We start from the raw sequence: 26317 nt of genomic DNA on the forward strand, positions 1-26317 counted from the left end.
GTTCCAGTATGAGTATGAGTGTACAGGTTGCATAGTATTCATTTTGGCCCCAAATACATTTGTGACTCATTTCACAGTGGCCATGTGTCAGTGGCAGGTTTGGGGGTGGAGGTTTTCCTGTGAATGTGGGATGCTTCACAGGATGAGTGCCAAACTTGATGCTGCCCAATATTTCCAGGAGGATCTGTCTCCGGTACAAATGTTAAGCATGGTACAGGAATGACTTTCAGAAGAGAATGAGATTTTTCATTTGGACTCGCCACCTTCTGCTGCAGATCTCAGCAATTTAAACTGTATGGTTGGATCCAAAATGTACCATGTGAGAAAACTGGTCTTACCCTGTGCCAAGAACCTGTGATTACCGTCATATCATCATCGTAGCAGCCTTTGACAAGATACCATAAAAGAAGAGACTTATTATTCGTATCTCAGACCCGTTTCCTCACAGGGTGCAAATGGTCATTGAAGTGGAAGCCATTTATACAGGATATTAAGTGGTAAAGAAACCATATGCTGTGCCCTCTTCAGGGCCAAAAAGTCTTATAAAGAACTGCAAACTGTTCATTCCATTAATTTCATGTCACTTTTAGATTGAAGAAATCAACACAGTAAAACAAAAACAAAAAACTGCTGTATGCAGGACTTGATCCCAAGCCTGTGTCTGTTCACTTCACTGAACAGTGAAATCAGTGTACCAAGTGCTGTGATATTTAGGTATTTCATATTGTTCTGCACTTGAGTCCATCTCTCAGTATGAAGTCTTTTCCACATCTGAAGCCATAGGAATGAAATGGAGTAGGTTCTCTTGTGTTTTTCTGAGAGGGTGTGTGCTTTGTGATGAGTGTAAATAAGATGCCTTCCCCTCAGTTACTCTCATAAGTGTCCTTTACTTTTATCAACAACACTGTACACTCTATAATGTTATTAGCTCTGGTGTAACAGAGCAGTAAATTCAAATTCCAGCCGCCACCAACACTTTCTGTGATGTCAAGTGTATGTGTGCATTTCATTTTGGTTTCTTCAATAACATTTGACCTAAACATTTTTGAAGCAGTGTTCTGCAAGTAAATATACATGAAAAATAAGAATATAATTCCCACTGTTTATTGATTTGTCTTTTTACCCCAAGTGTGCTGTCAAGCAAACCATCATCAGTACTTGTACTACCAGCTAAGATCTTACAACACAGTTTGTTGGTATTAACTTTGTTAAAATCGCAGGAATTGATTTTAAAATACGGTGTTTATTGCTGTCACATACAGACTTGTAAATGTCTTTATTGGGGATATGTCCAACACTGAAGATTACAATGTGGACTGTACAGGGTTTCACTGTGTTAAAAATTGTGGGCTCTTATTCAATAGGTTCAAATTTTAAATCGTGATCTAATCACTTTGATATGGGTTTTACAGCGTTTCTGCAAGTCCATTCACACAGATGACAGAATATCAGTTTTTGCTGGCTTTATTTTTGAAATGTTAAATAGTAAAAGTGAAATTTAAAGGTGACATCAGTTTTACTTAATGTTATTTGTACTACATATTTATGTGATACACTAGGTGAAATAATGTTCTCAGCAGCTCTTTAGCTATGCATTGTAAACATGGATTTATATGTATATTTTAAAAATAAGAGGAGTAATTTGTCACACTGATATACTTTAAATCCTTTGTTCGTGTTGCCTAGATATCTGCATGAAAGTGTCAAGTTTTGCAAGAATATGCTGGAAGACATAAAAGAATGTAATTTACTTTACCATAAAAACTTTAGAATGTGCTGCTTATGAATTAAAATAACCACAAATGAAAATAACACCATAATTCAGCATAACAGTTGTAGTTACACGATCTCTCTCTTTAATAACCCGTTCTGATGCAGTTAATTTCAAGAAATTAATCTACTCCCAAGTTCCTCCGCATCTCAAAGACTGAGAAGTTTTACAGAAATGTAGATACCCATAGTAGCAGTCTGCTGAATATGCTAGAAAATATTCAGATTTACAGTGTAGCCAGATAATTTCCAAATTTGGGTTTAGAATTTTTGGAAGCTGTCTTTTAGGTCAGTCAAGTATTTTAGAGTAGGTGTTGATGTTTCAAGCACACTTATGTATTTCAGTTGGATAATAAGATTAGTTGCTATAAAGACACTTGATATTTACTACCAAGTAGGTAAAAAGAATAATTTTGTATACAAATGGTGCTCATCAGATCTCTCGTGCAATGCCCAGTGTTGATGGAAAGTGTCGGTTTCTTTCCTGTTACAAACAAAATTATTTTTAAAGTGGAATTTAGGTGCCATTTGATACAATGGTCCCACAGTAGTCTAGTGTGATATTTGTTTTATCAATATTATTACCAGGAACAGTAAAACTCAAAGAATAACCAGTATCCCAGCAGTGACAGCACAGCTGAGTCACTGCTGGATTGCTATTTACTTTCATGTTTAACTATCTCTGTTAGTACATATCAATAAAACAAACATCGGACCAGACTTACTGGAGGGTGTTCTCTCGAATGGGCACTTAAAATTTGTATTAAAAAATAGTTCTGTTTGTAATGGGAAACAAACTGACATTTTCTGTTGACACTGGGCATTGCATGAATGATGTGATGAGCAGTAAAAGTAATTTGTTACAGTAGTATTTGTTCACGATAACTGCCCATCTTAAGATAGTAGAGTAGACCAAAACTGAATAACTTAATACCTTTTGGATCCTGACAAAAGGTGCTATGGCTCGTTAACTTCCAACACTTAAAATTATTTTGATAGCCCCTCTCCGTTCCAATATTGCTAACATAGGGCATCTGTATACGAAAGTTGTTTAATGTGAAAGACATAAAATCGTCAATAAATTATTGCACATAACAAGCTGACCATACTGAAACATGAAAAACCACAAACTAAGAAGTATTTGAGGAGGAAAATTCGAGATAAAGGTCAAATACAGTGTAAGAATAATATCTGAGAATCAAATTGAGGACAATAACATCCATAAATTGTGAATCGTTTGAAGAAAAAGATAATCAAGGTGTATAGAAAGCTCAAATTGTCTGAGGCTTGTACTTAAAATTTTTATACTTAAATTTTATGGGGTGGATCATTTTACAAGTGCCTCTCAGGATAAAGTGTATTGTGCTGAGGGTTTCTTCGTTATTTACTCACCTAGTTGAGTAATTCAGTAAGCTATTGAATAAGTGTAGTTTTATATGCTTACTGTTTTGATTGCATATCATTTTTACCCAAATATCATACATCCTATTTTATGAGTTCATGTTTACACAGCAAGGTTAGTAGATGTGGGATACTTAGTGACTTTCGAGGAAGAGAGAGGATTTGATCACAACCTTTTGAAGGTTGTATTGCATGCAAATAGTAATAATTTATTCTTTTACCTCTTGGTCTGAGATTTTCTTAAGCCATTCGTCAAAACAATTGACTTCTTAAGATGAGGAATTTGATATTTATTTTATGTTATCTCTGTGACTACAATTCATACAATTTCATTTTCAGCAAAATTCTGATGGAAAGGTGGGGTCATATGAATCACCCCCCAGTAGAGGCTGGTTGCAACTTTAGGCTGTGTTATGTAATTGCTTTTTGTTGCCTACATTGTCTGTTGACACAGTATAATGCTTTCTGACTGTAGAATGTGTGTGTGTGTGTGTGTGTGTGTGTGTGTGTGTGTGTGTGTGTGTGTGTGGTTCCCCCCCCCCCCCCCCCGCCCCCCCCCCCCTCCCAGCGCTGTGCTGCCTCAGTGTGTTTGGTTCCGGAAAAGCTAGACAGTAATATGTTTGATAGAACTGGTAGACATAATTATTTTATTCAGCTATGCAATTAATGCTTCTGTCTTCCCGACATTATTTCCAAATTGAGTGTGTGTATATATCTGCACCATTCTGTAAATTAAGTTAGCAGCAATGAGTAACAAATATGATTCAGTATATTTCTTTTTAAATAAACAGTCCATGGAAGAAAATTGAATCTTACCTGCAGTATATTACAGGATCAAAGTGAGATAAGATACACTATGTGATCAAAAGTATCCCGACACCCCCAAAAAGATACTTGCATTGTGTGCTACCACCTACTGCCAAGTACTCCATACCAGTGACCTCAGTAGTCATTAGACATTGTGAGAGAGCAGAATGGGACACTCCGCAGAACTCATGGACTTCAAATGTGATCAGGTGATTGGGTGTCACGTGTGTAATACATCTGTACATGATTTCTACACTCCTGAACATCCCTAGGTTCCCTGTTTCTGATGTGATAGTGAAGTGGAAACGTGAAGGGACACGTACAGCACTGAATCATACAGGCCGACCTCCTCTGTTGACTGACAGACCGCCGACAGTTGAAGAGGATCATAATATGTAATAGGCAGACATATGTCCATACCATCACACAGGAATTCCAAACTGCATAAGGATCCACTGCAAGTACTGTGACAGTTACGTGGGAGGTGAAGAAACTTGGATTTCATGGTTGAGCAGCCGCTTGGTGTAAGGGGCATAAACATTGGACGATTGAACATTGGAAAAACGTTGTGTGGAGTGACGAATCACGCTACACAATGTGGCGATCCGATGGCAAGGTGTGGGTATGACGAATTGCCGGTGAACATCATCTGCCAGCGTGTGTTGTGCCAACAGTAAAACTCGGAGGCGGTGGTCTTATCGTGTGGTCATGTTCTTCTTGGAGGGGGCTTGCACCTCTTGTCATTTGCATGGCACTATCACAGCCCAGGCCTACATTGATGTTTTAAGCATCTTGTTGCTTCCCAGTGTTGAAGAGCAATTCGGAGATGGTGATTGCATCTTTCAACACAATTGAGCACCTGTTCATAATGCACGGCCTGTGGCAGAGTGGTTACATGACAGTAACATCCCTGTAATGGACTGGCCTGCACAGAGTCCTGACCTAATCGTGTAGAACATCTTTGGGATGTTTTGGAATGGCGACTTTGTACCAGGCCTCACTGACTGACATCGATATCTCTCCTCAGCGCAGCACTCGTGGAGAATAGGCTGCCATTCCCCAAGAAACCTTCCAGCACCTGATTGAATGTATGCCTGCGAGAGTGGAAGCTGTCATCAAGGCTAAGGGAAGGCCAACACTGTATTGAATTTCAGCATTACTGATGGAGGGTGCTATGAACTTGTAAGTCATTTTCAGTCGGGTGTTCAGATCCTTTTGATCACATAGTGTATAAGTGGTTGGAATTTTGTCAGAAATGGCATTTTAAGTGAACAATATCATTCACTGTAACTTGCCTATTGTATTTTAAACTATATGCTTTGCCATTTGAATAGTATGCTGTGGGATGTTCCAAACATGCATACTTGACTGTATTTCAGTTATGAACTGGGTGGTTTAAGAATGGACACAGTGTCCGAACCACCATTAAATAAAGGCTACTTCTTAATGCAACTCATGACAAATTCCAACAGTTTACTTCAATAAAGAAAAAGTTGTGGTCCTGTTTCACCTTCAGTATGCTGGAGGCCTGTAAGAATAAGTATATCATGAAATGAGGAATTGAACCTCATGTAGAAATTAGTTGTAATAATCATATAGAAAGTTGTTTCAGAAAACACAGCAGCTAATCATCATCATGCTGTTCTTGTGAAAATTAAAGTAAACATCCATTATGAAAACTATATGGTGAAGTGCTAGGTACTTGCTTCCAAATTAGATAATTTTCATAATGAATATTTACTTTCATTCAATTTTTGCAAAAGGAGGTGCATATTCTATCTCTGTATTTTTGAGACCTTGAATGTTTTAACTTACTTTTGAAACTTGATATTACTGTTTATTGACTAGACTAAGTTTCTCCTTTTTGTACATTTTATTACGACATTGAAGAGTATTTTGTGCAACATGCAGTTTTTATCAAAAAATATAATTGAAGTTATTCTGTGCTCTGTGTACTCTTTATTAGGTACTGTTAATTGATTGTTATTGTCTCTTGTATTATAATACAGTTGCTGGAGCAACTGTCGGGGTGCTCTTATTTATATTACTGCAGAGAGCCGATTTATTAGTAAACATACCAAGTTTCAAATACAAATTTGGAATTGTTCATTATGCATTTGCCGTAATTGAAAAATGATTCAACAGGGAGGAGAAGAAATTCAGGATGTACGCTGACAGACCATCGGTTCGAGGTTCAGCAGTTGAGAACGTATTTGCTATACCTTGTCACATTCTCACTTACATCATTGCTCACACATTTGGAGTGAAGTTAATGTATCCTGGATCTATGAAGATGATGCAGTACATGCTGTGTAAGTTCTGTTAAATAATGACAATGATATCCCATTTTTGCTTATTGATTAGTGAGATAAGGAAAACTTATACTTTTAGATATTTAGTGTTGATTATTTGTGTTATCTAATAACTTCTCAGATACAATCAATTCAAATATTGTCTCAATATGGGTAGAGGCAAAAAGTCACATCATTTACAGAGATTTTTGTTCTTGCATTTGTGTTCTTGCACCAACATCTGTACTGCTGTTCTAAAGTAATTTCAAAAACCACTGCCATTTTGTGTGCACTCCCTCCCTCCCTCCCTCCCTCCTCCCCCACCCCACGGTTGCAAAATATTGTTTCATTGATTTCATTTTTAGGCATGGAACAAATAATAATAATCAGCAGGGACAAATAGGGAGCCACTATTTCTTTTATGCATGAAGGCTGCTGTGCAAGGGCATTGGCACGTAGCAAAACCTATTGTTTCTGGTCCATTTTTCTCAGTGTCTCTTTGTGTTAGTTTCTTGTAGGCAGTGAAGAAAGTCCTCAGCCACTCTTTGGCTCAAATTTATAGTGAATGTCATGCTCTGAACTGAAAGGCTCATGCTTGTCTACTCTAAACACTTACCATGATAATATTCTTTTCTTCTATTAAACTGCTTGAAATACCTGTTTTGGGACAGTGGATGGGCAGCTTCACTGTCTAACTACTTGTAATGTTTTAGTGAAACGACTTGTACCATGGTGACACTTCTGATTTTTCATCTTGGTTTTGTACACTTCTTTTGGCATCTAGTCACACTTTGCGATTTGCTTGGCATCACACAGAATGAGATCTTTGTCATTTCATGTAATTTCACTTCTGAAGTACCAGTATGAAAAATATTAGAAAGTAACTATTTACTCAATTGCAAGTTTCTCTCTGTTTTTTTTTCTTCCCCTCCGAAACAGTAGTGTGTGTCAATTTCATCACTGCAAGAAGTATACCTCATATATCTTACAGATTGGTTAGTTTAACAAATACTAACAAAGAGATAGAGGGGCTGGCCAGTACTTATCTCAGCTCAGTACAGCCGATAGATACACAAAAAACAGAACCAAAAATTTACGTTCCTAGCTTTCGGAACAAATGTTCCTTCATCAGTTTGCTGTTCTTTGATGTTCCAGATTTCAAGTACTGACCTTAAATGCCCTGAAATTTTGCTCTTCATGAATTTTCAATGGCTAAAATGGTGTGATCATGCACAACTTTCCACTAGTACAGTGTAACAACATTATGAAAAGGATAGTTGCTACTCACGATATAGCTCTCGACCATTTTCTGACAGCTGAAGCCAAACTGTGAGCTGCAGCGCATGATGGGAGAGGCAACTGGGTGTTGGGTGGAGGGTAAGGAGGAGGCTGCAGTGGGGAGGAGGAGTGGTAGCAGGGTAGGGTAGGGACAGTACTGCCTGTGAGAGCACACAGGGACGAGGTGGAGAGAGAAGGTAGGGCAGCTAGATGCAGTCGGGACATTGGACGGAGAGCGGGGGGATGGGGGGGGGGGGGGGGGGGAGATGGGAGTGGAAAAAGAGAGAAGTAAAAAGACCAAGGGTGCGTTGGTCAAATAGAGGGCTGTGTAATGCTGGAATGGGAATAGGGAAGGGATTAGATGGGTGAAGACAATGACTAATTGAGGTCGAGACCAGGATGGTTACGGGGACGTAGAATATATTGCAGGGAGATTTTTCGCTGTGTAATTCAGAAAAGCTGGTGTTGGTGGGAAGGATTCAGGCCATGAAGCAGTCACTGAAATGAAGAATGTTTTGTTGAGCGGTGTGCTCAGCTCACTTTCCAACAGTCTTTTTGTTGTGCCTATCTGCAACTCAGCATCTCCGCTCTCTGGTGAGCACCAGCTCTCCTTTTCATAACATTCAGATTCTTTATTCATCATTCAGCATTATTATATGCAATAGACTTGTTACATTCCATCCTATATTTTCTATTGTTTGATTTCACTAATACATTTTAGCGAGAAAAGTGAAAAATGCTAGAGTGTTCAAACCCTGTACTGTTTCAGCGATGTTAGAATGTTATAACCAACAGGGAGAACACTATGAAATAGATAAAAAGTTAACCCAAACATTTAGATGTACTATAATGTAATCCTGAAACAAAACAAGCACAGTTTTCAACACAGTAGTTCCAGGACTGTTGTTATTTCTTCTGAGAATATATTTTATACACTCATGAAGCCTCTTTATAAAGTGGCAGAGTATACGCATCACATGTGACAAATAACTTAGAACACACTCCTTGAATCGTTCTGTGGCTAAACTGCTGTTAGGACTGGTTCAGTTAGTAGATTAAAATCCTTCTCAGCTCTGTGACACACCCTTACCTGACAGTACACGTCCACTGTTTGGATGCCATAGGTTTTCAATCTCATTCACTGGGCACTCATGGCTTGGCACACAGACATATGACAGCCAAAATCTGACTGCTTCCCAAGGAGGCTTAGTAAACAAATTTTTTATTGAGGTAGGGAGGGGTGAGGGGGGTGGAAGTTTTTCTAAAATGAAAAGTGGATGAAGCTAAATGTAACAAAGAGAGGATGCCCAGAGATTAGAATTGAATGGTAACAGAAAATTTCAGAAACCGGATTGGTTTAAAAAAAAATAGTAACTTTCAAACAATATAAAAGGTGTATATAAAATTGCCATTAGCGTTGCGCAGTTGACACATATTTGAGAAATGTGAAATTTCTGTGTCAGCTGTGATTTCTCTAAATTACTTTATGCAGGCACTGTTATTTTTCTTTCCCCATCTTTGTCAGATCTGAGCTTGTGCTCCATCTCTAATGACCTCATTGATGGTACATAAACCCTAATCTTTCCACCTTCTGCAGCATTAGTAGCAGCAGTGTTAGTAACTGTAATAATGGTAGTAATAAAATGAGAAATGAAGAAAGCTATTCACTGAAGATCAAAACACCAGAACAGTGCTTTCCACTGGTCGTGTCTGAGTGAAAAATGCTGATTTGACTTTGGAATAACTATAGCTCCACATCACTGACTGATGTTGTGTTTCTGTATTAGTGTAGGGAATAAATGTCTCATCATCAGTTAAGATTTTGTTCTGTAGGCCTTGTGCTCCTACATTGTAATGAAGAAGAAAGTTCAAAGGATCTGTATTCCACGGAGTTTGGTGGCTTCTAGGAAGTACTTGTGACACCCTAATTGTTTAGCCACAGTCTGATGCAAAACACTTGAAGAAATTTTCAAAAAGTCGTCAGGCTGTTGGTATATAATGAAATGCCAGTTTTCAATTTCTTCATGAATTTTCTGCATGTTTATTGGGTGACTGATTTGATTTGCACAGGGAGACAACAGTGTTGTGGTTTGTTGTTCCATTGCCCCTTTCTTCCAGTTGTTACATTGAAAGATTTATTGAAGTAGCTGGAAGCTATTGTATGGTCAGCAGGCATTTCCCCAGACATTTCTATACTTACCACACTTGCTATATTGGTATGAGATACTGGATGTCTTAAAGGATTCCAGTTATTTCTAGTTTTAACCTGCAATGGCGGCATGTCCAGCATGTTATGGTTAAGCTAGTCAGATTCTGTACCTCGGTAAGCTCCTCAGCAACCACCTTCTGTTCTGCTTTATTCCATTTTACTGTAGCTGGATGTGTCCTTGTAGATGGAACCACAATTATTTTCTTGGGACTGACCCTTTAGATCCTGTTTTGTGTAATCGTTTTGCCCAGTGCACATTGTGTCATTCTTCTAATAGTACTAGCAAATTTGCCAGGTATTTTTATTACTAAATTGTCTGCTTATCCTTGGCAAAAGTAGGCTCCAATATTTAACTCTTCAATGAATTCGTTCACCATTAAGTTCCACAGTAGTGGGGACAAAACACCACCTTGCAAACACCTTCTGGTGATGGGCACCTTGCAGATACCTTCTGTTGATGATGTCACCATTTTCCCTTTCGTCAGATGGCTTCTGCCTTTCTTGTACTCATTGTGGTCTTAATCCACCTGCACATGGTGGCCTCAGTGCCATGCTCTTCTGCTACTCTACTCGTAGATCCAAAGGTTGTGTTGTTAATAGCAAGATGCAAAGACCAATTTTCTGAAGGTGTAGAGCTTTTTCCAACTTCCCAGCAAGTTTAAGTGTTGTTTCACATGATTTGCCTAATTTGTGTGTTGGTTTACATGTAGAGGAACCTCAGTTAGCCTCTTCTTCCCTAATGCGCACATTAATCAGTTTTTCTAATATCTCTAGAAGAAAGGAGGACAGACAGATCAGTATCATATCTGTAGCTTGGTATGATCATTTCTCTCGTCTTCAGAATGAAGACAACCCTCAATGTCTTCCAATTATTAGGAATAATTCCTGCTGTTAGAGTGACCCTAAGTGGTCTACACAGGAATGTAATTAATCATTCTTCTTGTTGCAGTAGAACTGGAAAGATTCAATCTGGGCCTAGTGCCTCTTAACAGTGGAAACATTCCCTCCATCTACTGGATTTTTGAAATGAACACAATCTGTGGCAGTTCCCTTTTTCTCCCTGAGATTACCTGTAAACCAGTGGCTGTCAGGGACTGACTCTTGGTGTTTATCTGCCAGAGGGCATTGAGGAAAATGAGTCTGGAGGAGCATATCCAGTGCCTCGCTCACTGTCTGTGTACACTCATCCTCCTCCTTCTGTAAAGTGCCTCCTGAATTAGTTGGGTGATGTCGTGCATTAACTGACCAAGCACCGAAACTTGATTTCAAGATATTAATGGAAATGTGAGAGTTGTAATATAAATTCAGTGTCCACAATAAATCTAGTTTTTTAAGCAGTAAAATAATGAAACTAAATTAAATTCACATGCTCATATCTTAAAATCATATAAAATATAACGAACTCTGAATTTATATGGAAATAGCGCGTGGTCATGTGATGCTTTTATATATGATTTTCATTTCTGCATTTTGCATTAACTGACTGCAAGCGGAAATGTGTCTTCTTAGTTAAGTGATACAAATTAGAGAAGAATGTACTGTCATTTATTTCACAAAATACGATAAGCTTTTATTAGTTCAGGCTACATTTAATGATGTTTAACTGATGCGTGAGGAAAGTTACATTCCTATTTAATTTGCCTGTTTATTGACATAATACCATCATACATAACATGGAAGAATAATGTATTCTTTCTAATGCAATTAAAAAACATTTCTAAAAATAAAAGAAAATATGACAACAAATACTATATTTTTACAGGGTTTACATGCCCTGGGACAACCAGGAAAATGCCAATTTTTTCAACTGGGAAAAATCCAGGAATTTTTAGAATTATGGGAGTGTTTCATTGTCTTAGCTATCAATTTTTTGTAATTTTGACTGGTAGGAACTGCTTGCCTAACAAAGAATTTTACTTTACCCCGCTACTGCTGAATAATATTGCAGCACTGTAAAACATAAATGAGAGAATAACACCAAAATAAAACTTGCAAAGAAAATGTGCCATTTAGAACATCAGAATACAGTGCACACACAAGTGTGTGCCAACAGCAAAATGTGTCAAAGGCTTTAGGACAAAGACTATAAAGTACTTTGTAACAACAAACTGCTTTTTATGAGCACGACATCATAACTATTTATATTTCTAACACTTTGCTGGAAAATATTGCGAATAGTGGTTTGAGAAATGTTACTTTTGAAGTAAATTTCTTTTTATGCAAGATAAGTCATTTACAAGTGATAAACTGCAATGAATTCCTTAAATTAGACTCCCATTCAAAACTTAACGCTGAGGACCATCTGCTTAGAAAAGTTTCGGGCCCAGAAGACCAACCGTTTATACTGTTATTTAAAAATTTTTCTGGCAAGCTACAAATGACTAAACTCAGAGGTTAGTTTTTCATATTTATTTTAGTTCTTTCATAGATTACAAATTATGCAACAACAATGTCAATAAATATACTTATGCTTTTAAAAAAGTGCAAAGTGGGTTCTTGAGCAGTTTCACCCTGGCTTTTCTATGGGAAAGCCGAAGTGCTTGATGGAACACGAATTCAGCCAGGTAACACAAGACATGTTTTGTGCACAGAAGTTAAAGCTATAATTGGGCTTGTCATAACTATTCAGCTGTGCTTGTAGGATTGTGCCTAACCATTCCCTCAGGGAAAAAATGGCAAATAAATTGTTGAAATTGTTGTTGTTGTTGTTGTTGTTGGTGGTGGTGGTGGTGGTGGTGGTGGTGGTGGTGATCTTCAGTCCAAGGACTGGCTTGACGCATCTCACTGTGCTACTCCATCCTGTGCAAACCTCTTCATCTCTGAGTAACTACTGCAACCTACATCCTTCTGAATCTGCTTACTGTATTCGTCTCTTGGTCTCCCTCCATGGTTTTTGCCCTCCCCCTCCCACTTCCCTCCAGTACTAAATTGGTGATACCTTGATGCCTCAGAAAGTGTCCTATCAACCGACCCCTTCTTCTAGTCAGATCGTACCGCAAAAGTTCTCTTCTTCTGAATTCTATTCAGTACCATCTCATTAGTTGAATGATCTACCCATCTAATCTTCAGCATTCTTCTGTAGCACCAAATATCAAAAGCTTCTATTCTCTTCTTGTCCAAATTGTTTATCGTCCATGTTTCCCTTCCATACATGGGTACATTTCATACAAATATTTCAAGAAAGAACTTCCTGGCACTTAAATCTATACTTTATGTTAACAAATTTCTCTTCTTCAGGAACGCTTTTCTTGACGTTGCCAGTCCACATTTTATATCCTCCCTACTTTGACCATCATTAGTTATTTTGCTTCCTAAATAACAAATCTCATCTACTACTTTAAGTGTCTCATTTTCTAATTCCCTCAGCATCATATGATTTAATTCGGCTACATTCCATTATCCTCATTTTGCTTTTGTTGATGTTCACCTTATATCCTCCTTTCAAGACACTGTCTATTCTGTCCGACTGCTCTTCCAGGTCCTTTGCTGTCTCTGACAATTGCAATGTCATTGGCAAACCTAAGAGTTTTTATTTCTTCTCCCTGGACTTTAAACCCTACTCAACATTTTTCTTGTTTCCTTTACTGCTTGTTCAGTGTATAGATTCAATAACATTGGGCAAAGGCTACAACCCTGTCTCACTTCCTTCTCAATCACTACATCCCTTTTGTGCATTTCAGCTCTTATACCTGCCATCTGGCTTCTGTACAAACTGTAAATAGGCTGTCACTACCCGTATTTTATCCCTGCCATCTTTAGGATTTGAAAAAGAGTATTCCAGTCAACATGTCAAAAGCTTTCTCGAAGTTTACAAAAGCTGTAAACATAGGTTTGCCTTTCCTCAACGTATCTTCCGTGAGAAGTCGTAGAGACAGTACTGCCTTGTGTGTTCCCACATTTCTCCAGAATGCAAACTGGTCTTCCCCAAGGTCGGCTTCTACCAGTTTTTCCATTCTTCTGTAAAGGACTTGTGTTAGTATTTTACAGGTGTGACTTACTAAACTGATAGTTCGGTAATTTTCACACGTGCCAACACCTGCTTTTCTTTTGAATTGGAATTATTGTATTCTTCTTGAAGTCTTGGGGTATTTTGCCTATCTCATACATCTTGCTCACCAGATGGAAGAGTTTTGTTATGGCTGGCTCTCCCAAGGCTATGAGTAGCTCTAACAGGATGTTATCTACTCCCGGGCCCTTGTTTTGGCATAAGTTTTTCAGTGCTTTGTCAAATTCTTCAAGCAGTATCATATCTTCCATCTCATCTTCATCTTCATCCTCTTCCATTTCCAAATACTGCCCCAAGTACATCTTGCTTATACAGACCATTCTTGCTTAGCCATTTTGCTTTTAGCTGGGTTTCATTTCCTAAAGTGCTGTGAAGTTCTATGCTGGTTTATAAAACCTTTGCCATTCAAAGGACTCGTAAGTTTTACAGCTCTAAAGGAGAAGTATATTGTCACTTAACACATAATAAAATGTACTGTCTCCAGGGCTTCTGTGTGTTTTCACCTGGGAAAAAGTGTATTTTCATCCAATATTTATCCAGAAACCTGGGAAAAAAGCAGGAATTTTTTTCTTGTCCACATGTACACCCTGTTCCAACAAGTTTGAAGCAGTAAATGTATTTCAGATTCTAAAAATTTACACACCTTATTTGAATATATCAATTCTTGATACCTATTACAGCATTACAAAAAAATTGCATATGTTTGAATTAAATAAAATTAAATGTCCACATTTTTTATGCAGTTCATAAATGCTGGCAGAGGAAAACTGAGTATTGATAGCATGCACATTGTCCTGAGTATCTAAACCAAAGAAATCAAATGTGTCCATGCCAAAAAGTTTTGATTAAATTGTATTTCCCGTACTGTAAATGGCACTAATGTAGTCATATTTTTATATTTGGTTTGCAGAGTGCATACCTCCAGAAAAGAGGTACTTTCACCATTGTAGGATGTAAGCTATGATTTCTGTAGCTTGGGATGTCTCAATTGCGTACATGTATTCTGATTAATAAATGTGACTGAAGCATCAGTATCTAACTGAAATGGTTAATTTAGATTGCAATCCTGTAAAAAGATATGATCAGTTGGTGATTATTGCTCTGAGTATGATTGTCAGTTCTACTTTCAGAAGGCTGTCTTTGTGTAATCTGTGAGTGACAGAGCATTTTGCTGATTATGTGTTTGAGAAGAGCTGATCTGATTCAGGAAAATTTGGCACTGAATACACCATATATAACACTTTACAATTCTTGCACTAGTGTCTGCAGTTTCAGTGAGTGTTTCCAGGAGCAGGCGAGGATTCATAATGAGAAATCATATTGATTTTCATTTTCTCAGATTTGCATGGAACAGAGTTTACTGTGCCAATCTTTCGCAGGCTTACTTGCTGTGTATGACTTGACTTTTGGCAGTGATGGCATTCTGTTTCACAGGAGAAACAATGTTTGCAGCCACGCATTGCAAAACACTTGATGCAAGACTTGGCTGCCTCGTGTATTGCAGTTGGTGCTGTTTGTGGCTGCTGTCAATGTGAGCCACGGTGGACTGTGCACGTTAAAACTATCTACTCTCAGCATGGTAAAAACAGGCACAGTTAAGTCCAATTCCAGGAAGTCTTGCACTTTTCTGAGATTTAGTCATTGTTAGTACTTGTGTGAGAGCAGGATCATAATAGTTCAAAATCACAGCCTGTTTCCTGTTGGCAGTCACATTTTGAATAAGTGCATTGTGAAGCACTTCATTTTGGAATGAAGCTCCACAAGTTTGATTAAATTTACAGTTTCTCATAATACCCTTGAGGTTAGTCACCTACTCCTTGCAAGTCTGATTACTGTGGCAATGTGTACAAAAAAATTTGAAATAAGCGGCAGCTACATGAAATTGGGTGTCAAAAAATCGTGTAATTTCTGAATGACTTCCTCACAGGGTAGAGAGTGGTACTTAACTTGGGGAAACAACTTTGCAACATATCCTAAAAATTGACGTTGTGAATCACCTGTTTTTGTAGGCTACATAGTGTTCTTCGAGACCAACTTTGTATTCCGTCCAGGCCTCTTGGTTTTCATCAACAGAACGGAAAGGAGGAGATGGCATCATGCCTCCGGAATTCTGTGCTTCAGTTGAATTTCGTTGCTGGGCTTCTGTGCATCTAGCAGTGTGGGATTGTTGGCTCTGAAACTGAGTAAGTGCAGTGAGTGGTCACTCTCCTGTATTTCCCATTTCATAAAAAAAGTTAAAAAATTAACCCACTTCTATATGTAAGAAAAACAAACAGTAAAGTTAAAAAATGGTGACACAGATGCGCAAAAAAAAAGTGATCATTTTGTTGATGCTCGATCCTGGTCTAATGTATCCATAGCTACACCATCCTTGTTGCCAGAAGTACCTATTGTGTCCGTAGGTGAATGATGTGTAATAGATAGTTCAACATTTATTAAATTATTAAAATATGAGTGTACTTTTTATGCTATTTACAAGACTGATACATAACTTTTATGTCCTTGGATGTAACTGTCCACATGGACATAGCTCAATGAAACCATGGATCACTGGCTGTCAGTACAATGTCAATCACTTACTGACTATTACCAGATTATTAAGTGTCGTGCTAGGTCCATCTATTCTCCCAGTGAGAGTTCAGAGATCTGGGTTGGAGCTTGGAGTACCGGGACTTAAAAAGACACTTGGAAGGTTACATTTGTCTGCAGTGAGTGGAAGTGATGACAACATTCTTTGGTGGCAAATGCGATGCCAACTATCAGAAGATGATGAGCTCTGGATAGAACAAAGTCCAGTGTATCATGTGAGGAGGCTAATTGAAATCTCTCTACCAAGATGAAGCGTGCAGTGAGCAACACACCATGTTTGGTCAACCAAGGCAAGCTCAATACAACAAAAACGTTGGTGGACTGTGCTAAAAGACTCTGTGAAACATATGATTTGGTGGATGGGCTCGATCATTAAAGAAACGCCTTTAGAAGATACGGCTGCTCTGACAGAAAGATAAATAGGGGACTACATCCTAAAAGTTCTAGAGATTCTAATGAAAAAGAAGCAACTAAAGGGAAAGTTTTCCTTCTGCTTGGGAAAGAAAAACACTGCCACAGCTCTCATCAGCAGAGAACTCACACGAACACAATATTGATAGTTTGTATACCCACAAGAAAGGTGTGCAGATGTTTGAACGCCGCAAAGGACTTATGGCTGCCACTTGCCACAGCAGGAGTATATAAATCCTTTGCATTTATGGTCAAGTATAGATAGTAACTACAAATAGAAGCATTAACAGTGGCCTTAAGAAACACAAGAACAATTTTCACCTGGGCAATAAGTATAAATCAGCTGTAGCAGATCACGCAGTCTGACCTGAGAATCACAAAATTCATTTATCTGATACTGTGATTTTACCAATAGCCAACCATTACTATGCATTTTCACAAATTGTGGACGTGAATGCTAAAGAAAGCTAACAGCATGAGCTCTTCTCCGTTGTAAGCTCCTTAATATACACCGGTGCAATCATAATTTGTCGTGACTCCATGCTCTCTGGCAGCAGTTTGATGACGTGAACTGACAGTTGCGTGGAATGTATAAACAGTTCGGCTCACTGAGCTGAAACTGTAACTGCTTTCTGAGTTGTTCAAGCAGCCTCTGACAATGTCTTCAGCAACAGATGATGAAACGTTATGCAGAGAAATATACCTTGGACTACAGGCTACTGACAATAAAGCAATATCACCATTCCTCTGGATTTCAGTGGTTTTATATATCATTGTGTTCAAAATATCTGTATGTATTTGAATATTGTCAACTGCTCTCTCTCTCTCTCTCTCTCTCTCTCTCTCTCTCTCTTTCTTTCTTTTCAGCACTCAGATGGGGTAAACTTTTAATATGTACCTCTGACTGAAACACACAGCTGCTTTTTGTCAAGTTTTCATTTGCTGCATCACTGAATGCTGCATTTTAGTGCTTGAAATGAAATCGGTGCCACTGAGTGAGTTGTACAGTCGTAACATGTAAGACTTGTCACAAAATCTTCTTGGTGTTCCACGTGGACAGCTGTGTTGATATTCTGTTATGTTTCAATATGTGTCACACTCATTGTCGTCTTCTTCTTCTTCTTCTTCTTCTTCGCCAGAAGATGAAGAAAGGGACACTCATTGAAATATTGCGGAATGTTAACACAGCCATATGGGTGAAAACCTGAGAGTATTTCATTAGCACTATATGCTTGGAATATGTACATTCACATTGGACTTGTATTTATTGGGTGCAGGGTTTAAATCCCAACCCAGTGATACTAAATGAGATTTTCTGTGATTTTTCTGAATTGCTAGAGGCAAATACTAGAATGGCTTCCATAATAAAGCTGTATCCATTTTTCCTTCTTCATTCTGGGCCAGTCCAACATTATGTTATGACTCCAATGACCTTTACAATTACAGGACTCTTAAGCTACCTTCCTTCTTAATGTGTTCCACTGGATATCACCTGCTTTCAACTTTTTGAAAGAAAAAAAAAATGCTGTAATGTTTTCTTTTGTAGCTCTTCTGGAGTAGTCTCAGGATGGCGTGTGATAAACGGGTTTTATCATTTTGTATTTTTTATGGTGTCCCATTGAGAACAACTATCACGTCTGATTGTACTAGATTTTTTAGAGATTAATGGTAATGATCAGATGATGTTTACCTATTCAGTATATCTTGGGTTTGTAAAATGTCTCTGGTAGTTAGGAGTCTTGTACTTTCCTTATTTTATATAGGAAATATTGTACAGAACTTTGATAGACTGGACAGTGGCAAATGTTGTGCAAGAAGGTGGGACATGGATTCAGAATACTTTCTTTGTTTGGTGAAACACCTCCCACCTAAGTCGGGAATGCAGTTTTCATAGGGATGTCAAACTTAGCAATTTCGGTCGAATATGGTGTGGCATCTTCCTTCTGCACGTTACAACACCAATTAACCAAACTAAAGGGGGAGGGAAGCCATTTTGGATAACAGTTTTCTCAGTTAGGCCATGAACATCTAATATGCACTACACTATTTCCTGGTGTACATATTTTTGGAAGCTTCTGAAGGCCAAACGAGTTCAAAAATCTCCCTTTGCAGACATCTTTTATGGTCTTTATTAATGTTAAAATTAGATGAAGGTTTACAGTATATTAATATACAGTATATTGTACTTCATAATTTGTAGCATAACACAAAAACAAAAATACACACACAGTGGAAAGAAACAATCACTCAAATGCACTATTGTTGGCAGTATAGTTTTGTTGAGACCGGTGAGTTCGTGGGTGGGGAAGCAACTCCCTGCCATCCCACACACACTCACCTCGAATTATTTCTGTGCAATAAAGACATTTTTTTCTTTTTTTGCAATATTTGGAGTTGTTTTGTATAATCTGGGTTTCGGTTGAACTGAGTTCAGTTAACTGGGGTTTTCACTGTATGCTACATGAAAGAATTTTCGTAACATTCCATAGCAGTGGGTTGTGTGGTAGTAAATTTGTGTCTGAAGACAGTATTTATTTGCAAGGCAATATCCAGCAGTTCCCTCTGTTACAAAAAGAATGAACAGAATTTAAATATTGTGAGTGAAGAAGTAACATAAAACAGTTCATGGGATATTCTCTTTGTAACATTCAAAACAGGTGAGTTTTCTGTTGTAGATTCCCATACCCTTTCAGTTTTCATAAAATGATTTGTGCTAAACGAAGGGGATCTTCTGTGCAACCACCATCACAGCTTTTCCTTTTGCTAGCACAAAATAAATTTAAACATTACAAAGAATGCATTGTTCTCTTGAGTTCTGCTCAAGAATGATGGGCAGTTGTAAAAGTTGACATGAAACCAAAGATCTGTTTAAAGAATTAACATAATAGGATACCTCTAGTCTCATTACTTAATGATTTAGTAACTTATAATTTTTTATTCTGTAGATTATTCAAGAAACTTTTAATTGTGTGTGAATGTTTTTGTTCCATTTGCAGTCCCAATGCTACTACAAGGTAGAACAAAGTTGATCACTGAACACAATGGTCAACGATATAAGCTGAAATCAAGGGATGGAAATGAAATTGACACCATGTTTGTAGACAATAGAAACAAGTAAGTGTGGCTGCACATTTGCCCTAACAACACATTATAACCAGAGATATTGCTTGCACATGTGCACTCATCAAATATATTTTTTTGATCTACTGCATTAGAATATCTACTTCTTAGTTGTTGAAGAATGGTACGTACTCGTGCCGAAGGGGAACCACAGTAGCAATTCAGTTTCCCAGTTTTTGTAGATCATTCCTTATACATTACTGTGATTATCTCCTTTTAAAATTTGATTTTTCTGTAAAATTATAATTTGGGAGTTGGCCAAAAGTTTCAAGAGATTTCATTTGTTGCAGTTTTCTTGTCCCATTAAAAATTCAGACAAGTTGGATATCATTACTAACACTATCTGTTGGGTCCTAATAGTGAATTATGTGTCTGACTGGCAGATGCAGTTATGCAATGAAATCTTCACAATTTTTTTTCTGCGTTATATCGTAGTGTGAGCACAACTTTTTGGAAAGGTGCTCTCTCTCTTTTTCTTTGCTGGAAGGTGAAAAGAGGGTGTAGCTGTTCAGAAACATGGTGCTCACACTGCAATCTTGTGCAGCAAGAAACCTGTGAGGATTTTATTGCATTGAAACTCCGATTGTAGGTATGACAAGAACTGTAAAACTTAAAATCATATATATTTTGCTACACAATTCTTTATTCCAAAACTTATGTTTAGTGCACTGGACAATGTTTAACTGTCACTTTAAAAGAACACGCCGTTTGGTTTGGATTGCTGTAGGTGGTGTAGAACTGGTACCAGATAGTCATGTGACTGTCCACTACTGACGAAGTCGTGGCAGTGAAGTGATGTGTATGTGCCAGTCATCTCTATGGGAATCAGTAGAGTATGATTACGGTTAAGAGGTGCAAAATGACAGAAAGAAGCTATCATATTTTGACATCCCAATCTCCTAACTTGAACAAAGTTTTCCAATTTGTTTTTGTATCAACATACTGTCGTACAAGTCTATAAAGAATGGTTTACTGCTCTGAGCCATGCAGTAAAGCATAAAAACTGTGGTAATAAAATGATCCTAACCAACAAGGACCAATGACGAGTTTCATGCTTTGTCAATGACAGTCTGTTTCAAACCTGACAAGAATTGCTCCTGCCAGTGAATGTGTGTCTCCATCTCAATCAATCTCCAAGCAAACATCACAAAGAGGACAGAGGACTAGATGTCATGGACATTTGGATTTGGATACCTCGCAAAAGGCCATTACTCACAGTGGCACGTACAGATGCAAATTTCCAATGGGTAAACAACACAGAAACTCGACATATATCAAGACCATGATTGCTCTGTTGTTTTTGTGTTCCTCATAGTACATACATGGGAAGATCAGAAAGTAACATACAGTAATTTTGTTACCAAAAAGCTAAAGAGATTTTAAAAAAACGCGCACCCGCACTCCCCCCCCACATGCGCACACATGCATGCGCGCGCGCACGCACGCACGCACACACACACACACACACACACACACACACACACACACACAAACGTACATCTTCTACCTTCTCTTCTACATAGTCACCAATGTTCTCAACAAATTTCTCCCATCGTGGTACGAGTTTCAGTATGCCCTTTTGATAGAAGTCCTTTTGGTTCGCGTATAGCCATCTGTGGACTGCTGGTTTCACTTTTGCATCTGTGACAAAGCATTGGCTGGTCAGTAATTCTGTCATGGGACCAAATAAATGAAAGTTCAATGGCGCAAGATCTGGACTGTGTGGTGGATGCTGGACCACATGCCACCCAAGTTGTCTGTCAGGTCCTTAGGTATCCAGTGAGCACAAACTTTATGAAATTTCAGTGTATTGTGAATAAAATTGTACACCACACCATAGGAAATGTTTGAACTGCTATGATAAAATTCGTAGTTGCACACGCTGGTTGTTCAAAATTGCTGCCTCAGTGCCTCTGACATTCTGCAGGTTTGCAGCTGTTACTGGCCACCCGGAGTGTGACAAATCACTAAAGTTCACACAGCCCTCTTGGAAGAATGCACCCCACCTAGACACATTGCTACGGTCCATACAGTCATCCCCATATATGCCGTGCGCATCCCTGTGAATTTTGCTCAATTTATGCCCTTTGGCTCACAAATACAGAATTATACTTTACTGCTATTCATAAGCTGATGACGTGCGTACCATTTGTATTTCATAGTTCAGGTGTCTCTCAGTAGAGCTGCATATGAAAACAAAATACCCTCTGTAGTGCAAACTTCAAACTACATTGTCATGAAATTTCAACATTCCAGCTGCAATACCAGGGAAGAAAAAATATTATTGTCAGTTACTTTCTGATCCTGCCTCATACATTAAGTTGCATAAGTTGCATTCAAACATTTTCATCAATCATCTAAGGACTACACAGGAGATGAAGAAATTAACTTTTGAAGTGCAGCCTCCTTTCATGAGAATAGCTGAAGTAGTGTTAGTAGTGGCACTTGATAAGTATCAGTTGCGCACCATGCATAATTGTGTCTGGGTGAAGGAAGAAGATTTTAATTATCAGTGGATCTACCTCTTTCTTATGGAAATGTTGAATATAATGTGAAATTGAGTTGCACATGCCGGTTGTTCAAAATGCTGCCTCGGTGGCTCCAACATTTTGCAGGGGTTGTAGACTTGATCACCTCCTCCCCCCCCCCCCCCCCCCCCTCCCCCCTTGGAGACAAAAATGGTGGTAATGACTAATTAACACCATGAAAGAGTCTATCATGTACAGGAAAGATAAAATAATATTATGTAAAACAAATGATTAAGTGTGTTCAACATCAGGCACCTTGCAAAATTAGAAGAAAATATAACTTTGTGTCTTGCATTTAAAATTGCATGTTCAAGGACAAGGCTAAATTGTCTTAGAGAGAGTTAACAAATGATAGAAACAATACTCTTGTAAATTAGAAATGCTTCATTTCTTGAACACTTTGAAAAACAAAAACTTACTAAGGTCACAGACTCTCTAAATTAATTGAATTTATCCTTGATAATTCAGGTAATGTTAGAACTCAGAATTATCTCTCAGAATGACGCTTAAACAAGCAAACTGCTTCCACCAGAACAAAATTATTTATAAAACAAATTAATCACAAAAGAGAAGTAAATATTTGTATGAGTAGTTTTAAAACGCGATGCTCTAACAAGTGATTTATTGTCTGCATCACAATTTGCTTCCTGTATGCAGTACTTACTGGATAAATCTGTATTTGACCTCAAGAAAGAAGCTGCTAGTGAACTAAATTTGAGAAATTACCTCAGCATGATTTTCTTAAATTAATGAAGTCTTCAAACCAGTAATTCATATTTTTAGATAAGTGCAGACAGTAAAGTATGTACAGCATCACATTTGCATTGCTGGAGCTTTATCTGTTCCAGGCAAATGGACACTTCACAAACTCTGACATGAACAAGACTATGTTCAGATTACTGCTATCTTGACTTTGTTTCTCAGAAACATCAGTAGTTGAATTTCATACAACTCGCAATTCTTTTTAGGTTTCAAAACTTATGTTTATGAATAGTGTGAATAAAATCATTTGTGTGTAATTTGTTGTAGTCCACATGGTTAATAAACTGAGACATTCATCACATACATACTCTGTTAAGTGAACTGAGATCTTTAAATGCTCACGGAGGTGTTAGTATATTTTTCACACAGCTTTATGCATTAATTATTTGGGTCACTCCATATAAAATCTGATAACATATTTATTATAGAAAAACTATCTGCCAGAATACACTGACGGGGGGAAAAAATCACAACACCAAGGAGGAGTTGTGTGACATAAGCAAAAGATGGTACGTGTGATTCTAAATCTAAAAGATGTCAATTCAGATTTCATGCCAGTTGCATAAGAGTGGTGCTAGTAGTGCTGCTATGAGGATACAAATCAGGTTTGCTTTAAATGCACGCTGTAATGGTTGTGAGGGATAGTTGCCTTTGAGATTGGACGTGGTGAGTTGACGTTAGTCAAGAACGCCTTCAGGGCGATAAAGACTCCATTATCAATGGCTCACCAAGTCTAAATGAGGTCATGTAATATGGCTACAAGAAGCTAGATTGTCCTTCTGAGATACTGCAGAAAGACTTCGCAGCAATGTAGCCACCATACTTGATTCCTGGCAGCGGTGGTCACGAGAATGAACGGTCACAAGACGGCAGGGCTCTGGAAGGCCATGAGGAGACTATTGTGTTTGGTGTATGGCTCTCGCTCATCGTACTGCATCTGCAGCAGCAGTTTGAGCAGCAGTTGGCACCACAGTGACACAACAAACTTTACAAATCACTTATTTCGAGGACAGCTCCAAGCCAGTTTCCCTGTAGCATGCATTCCACTGACTGCAAACCACTCCTATTTGTGATTTCAGTGGTGTCAAGTGAGAGCACATTGGAGGTTAGGGTGGAGAACTGTGGTGTTTCCTCATGAAAGCTGGTTCTGCCTCGATGCCATTGTGGACCGTGTGTTGGTCAGGAGAAGGCCAGTTGAGGGCCTCTAACCAACCTGTTTCTGTGCCTGATACCCTGGACCTCCACCTGGCCCACACAGCCTGCCTGCAAATTTGTGTATCAGTCTGGTGATTCGACCTGTTGTGCAGGTACTCATAATCAGCATTCCAGGTGGTGTTTAACAACAGGATAAAACTCACCCATGTAAAGATGTTGTAACCCAACATGCTCTACAATGTGTCGGCATGCTGCCTTGCCTGCTCGATCACCAGATCTGTCTCTAATAAAGTACTTGTGGAACGTCATCAGACAATAACTCCAGTATCGTCCACAAACAGCATTAACCATCCCTGCATTAACCGACGAAGTGCAGCAGGCATGGAACTCAATCCCACAGACCTCCAGCACCTATACAACACAATACATGCACATATATCTAAAAACAAAGATGATGTGACTTAACAACCGAAAGCGCTGGCACGTCGATACACACACAAACAAACACAAACATACACACAAAATTCTAGCTTTCGCAACCAATGGTTGCCTCATCAGGAAAGATTGAAGGAGAGGGAAAGACGAAAGGATTTGGGTTTTAAGGGAGAGGGTAAGGAGTCATTCCAATCCCGGGAGCGGAAAGACTTACCTTAGGGGGAAAAAAAGGACAGGTATACACTCGCGCACACCCACACATATCCATCCACACACGTCTGCTTGTGTCTGCACACGTGCAGATGGACATGTGCGCGTGTGCGAGCGTACACGCGCCCCCCCCCTCCCCCCCCCCCTCCCCCAAGGCAAGTCCTTCCGCTACCGGGACCGGAACGACTCCCCACCCCCTCCCCCAAAACCCAAATCCCCCCCCCGACGAGGCAACCGTTGGTTGCGAAAGCCAGAATTCCGCGTGCGTGCCTGCACCCGTCCGTGCGTCCATCGACGTGCCAGCGCCCTCGCCCGGAAAGTCACATCATCTTCATTTTTATATATTTAAAAAACAAAGATGATGTGACTTACCATACGAAAGCGCTGGCAGGTCGATAGAAACACAAACAAACACAAACACACACACAAAACTCAAGCCCTCGCAACAAACTGCCGCCCCATCAGGAAAGAGGGAAGGAGAGGGAAAGACGAAAGGATGTGGGTTCTAAGGGAGAGGGCAAGGAGCCACCCCAATCCCGGGAGCGGAAAGACCCACCCTAGGGGGAAAAAAGGACGGGCACACACCTGCACAGACACACACACACATCCATCCACACACACACACACAGACACAAGCAGACATATTTAAAGACAAAGAGTTTGGGCAGAGAGGTCAGTCGAGGCGGAAGTGCAGAGGCAAAGATGTTGTTGAATGACAAGTGAGGTATGAGTGGCGGCAACTTGAAATTAGCGGAGATTGAGGCCTGGTGGATAACGGGAAGAGAGGATATATTGAACAGCAAGTTCCCATCCTCGGAGTTCGGATAGGTTGGTGTTAGTGGGAAGTATCCAGATAACCCGGACGGTGTAACACTATGCCAAGATGTGCTGGCCGTGCACCAAGGCATGTTTAGCCACAGGGTGATCCTCATTACCAACAAACACTGTCTGCCTGTGTCCATTCATGCGAATGGACAGTTTGTTGCTGGTCATTCCCACATAGAATGCGTCACAGTGTAGGCAGGTCAGTTGGTAAATCACGTGGGTGCTTTCACACGTGGCTCTGCCTTTGATCGTGTACACCTTCCGGGTTACGGGACTGGAGTAGGTGGTGGTGGGAGTGTGCATGGGACAGGTTTTACACCGGGGGCGGTTACAAGGGTAGGAGCCAGAGGGTAGGGGAGGTGGTTTGGGGATTTCATAGGGATGAACTAAGAGGTTACGAAGGTTAGGTGGACGGCGGAAAGACACTCTTGGTGGAGTGGGGAGGATTTCATGAAGGATGGATCTCATTTCAGGGCAGGATTTGAGGAAGTCGAATCCCTGCCGGAGAGCCACATTCAGA

General features: G+C 39.2%; 1 protein-coding gene across 1 annotated transcript in view; it reads left to right on the plus strand.

Annotated features, from left to right (window-relative positions):
- LOC124795033 (phosphatidylserine lipase ABHD16A) overlaps positions 1–26317 on the plus strand; it is a 160705-nt gene that overhangs the window by 29075 nt on the left and 105313 nt on the right. The window contains exons 5-6 of the mRNA XM_047258810.1: positions 6124–6290; positions 19759–19876. Of these exons, the coding sequence (XP_047114766.1) occupies positions 6124–6290; positions 19759–19876 (285 nt within the window). The remainder of the gene's footprint in view (positions 1–6123; positions 6291–19758; positions 19877–26317) is intronic.

Source organism: Schistocerca piceifrons, chromosome 4, assembly GCF_021461385.2.
Source record: "Schistocerca piceifrons isolate TAMUIC-IGC-003096 chromosome 4, iqSchPice1.1, whole genome shotgun sequence".
Lineage (NCBI taxonomy): Eukaryota > Metazoa > Arthropoda > Insecta > Orthoptera > Acrididae > Schistocerca > Schistocerca piceifrons.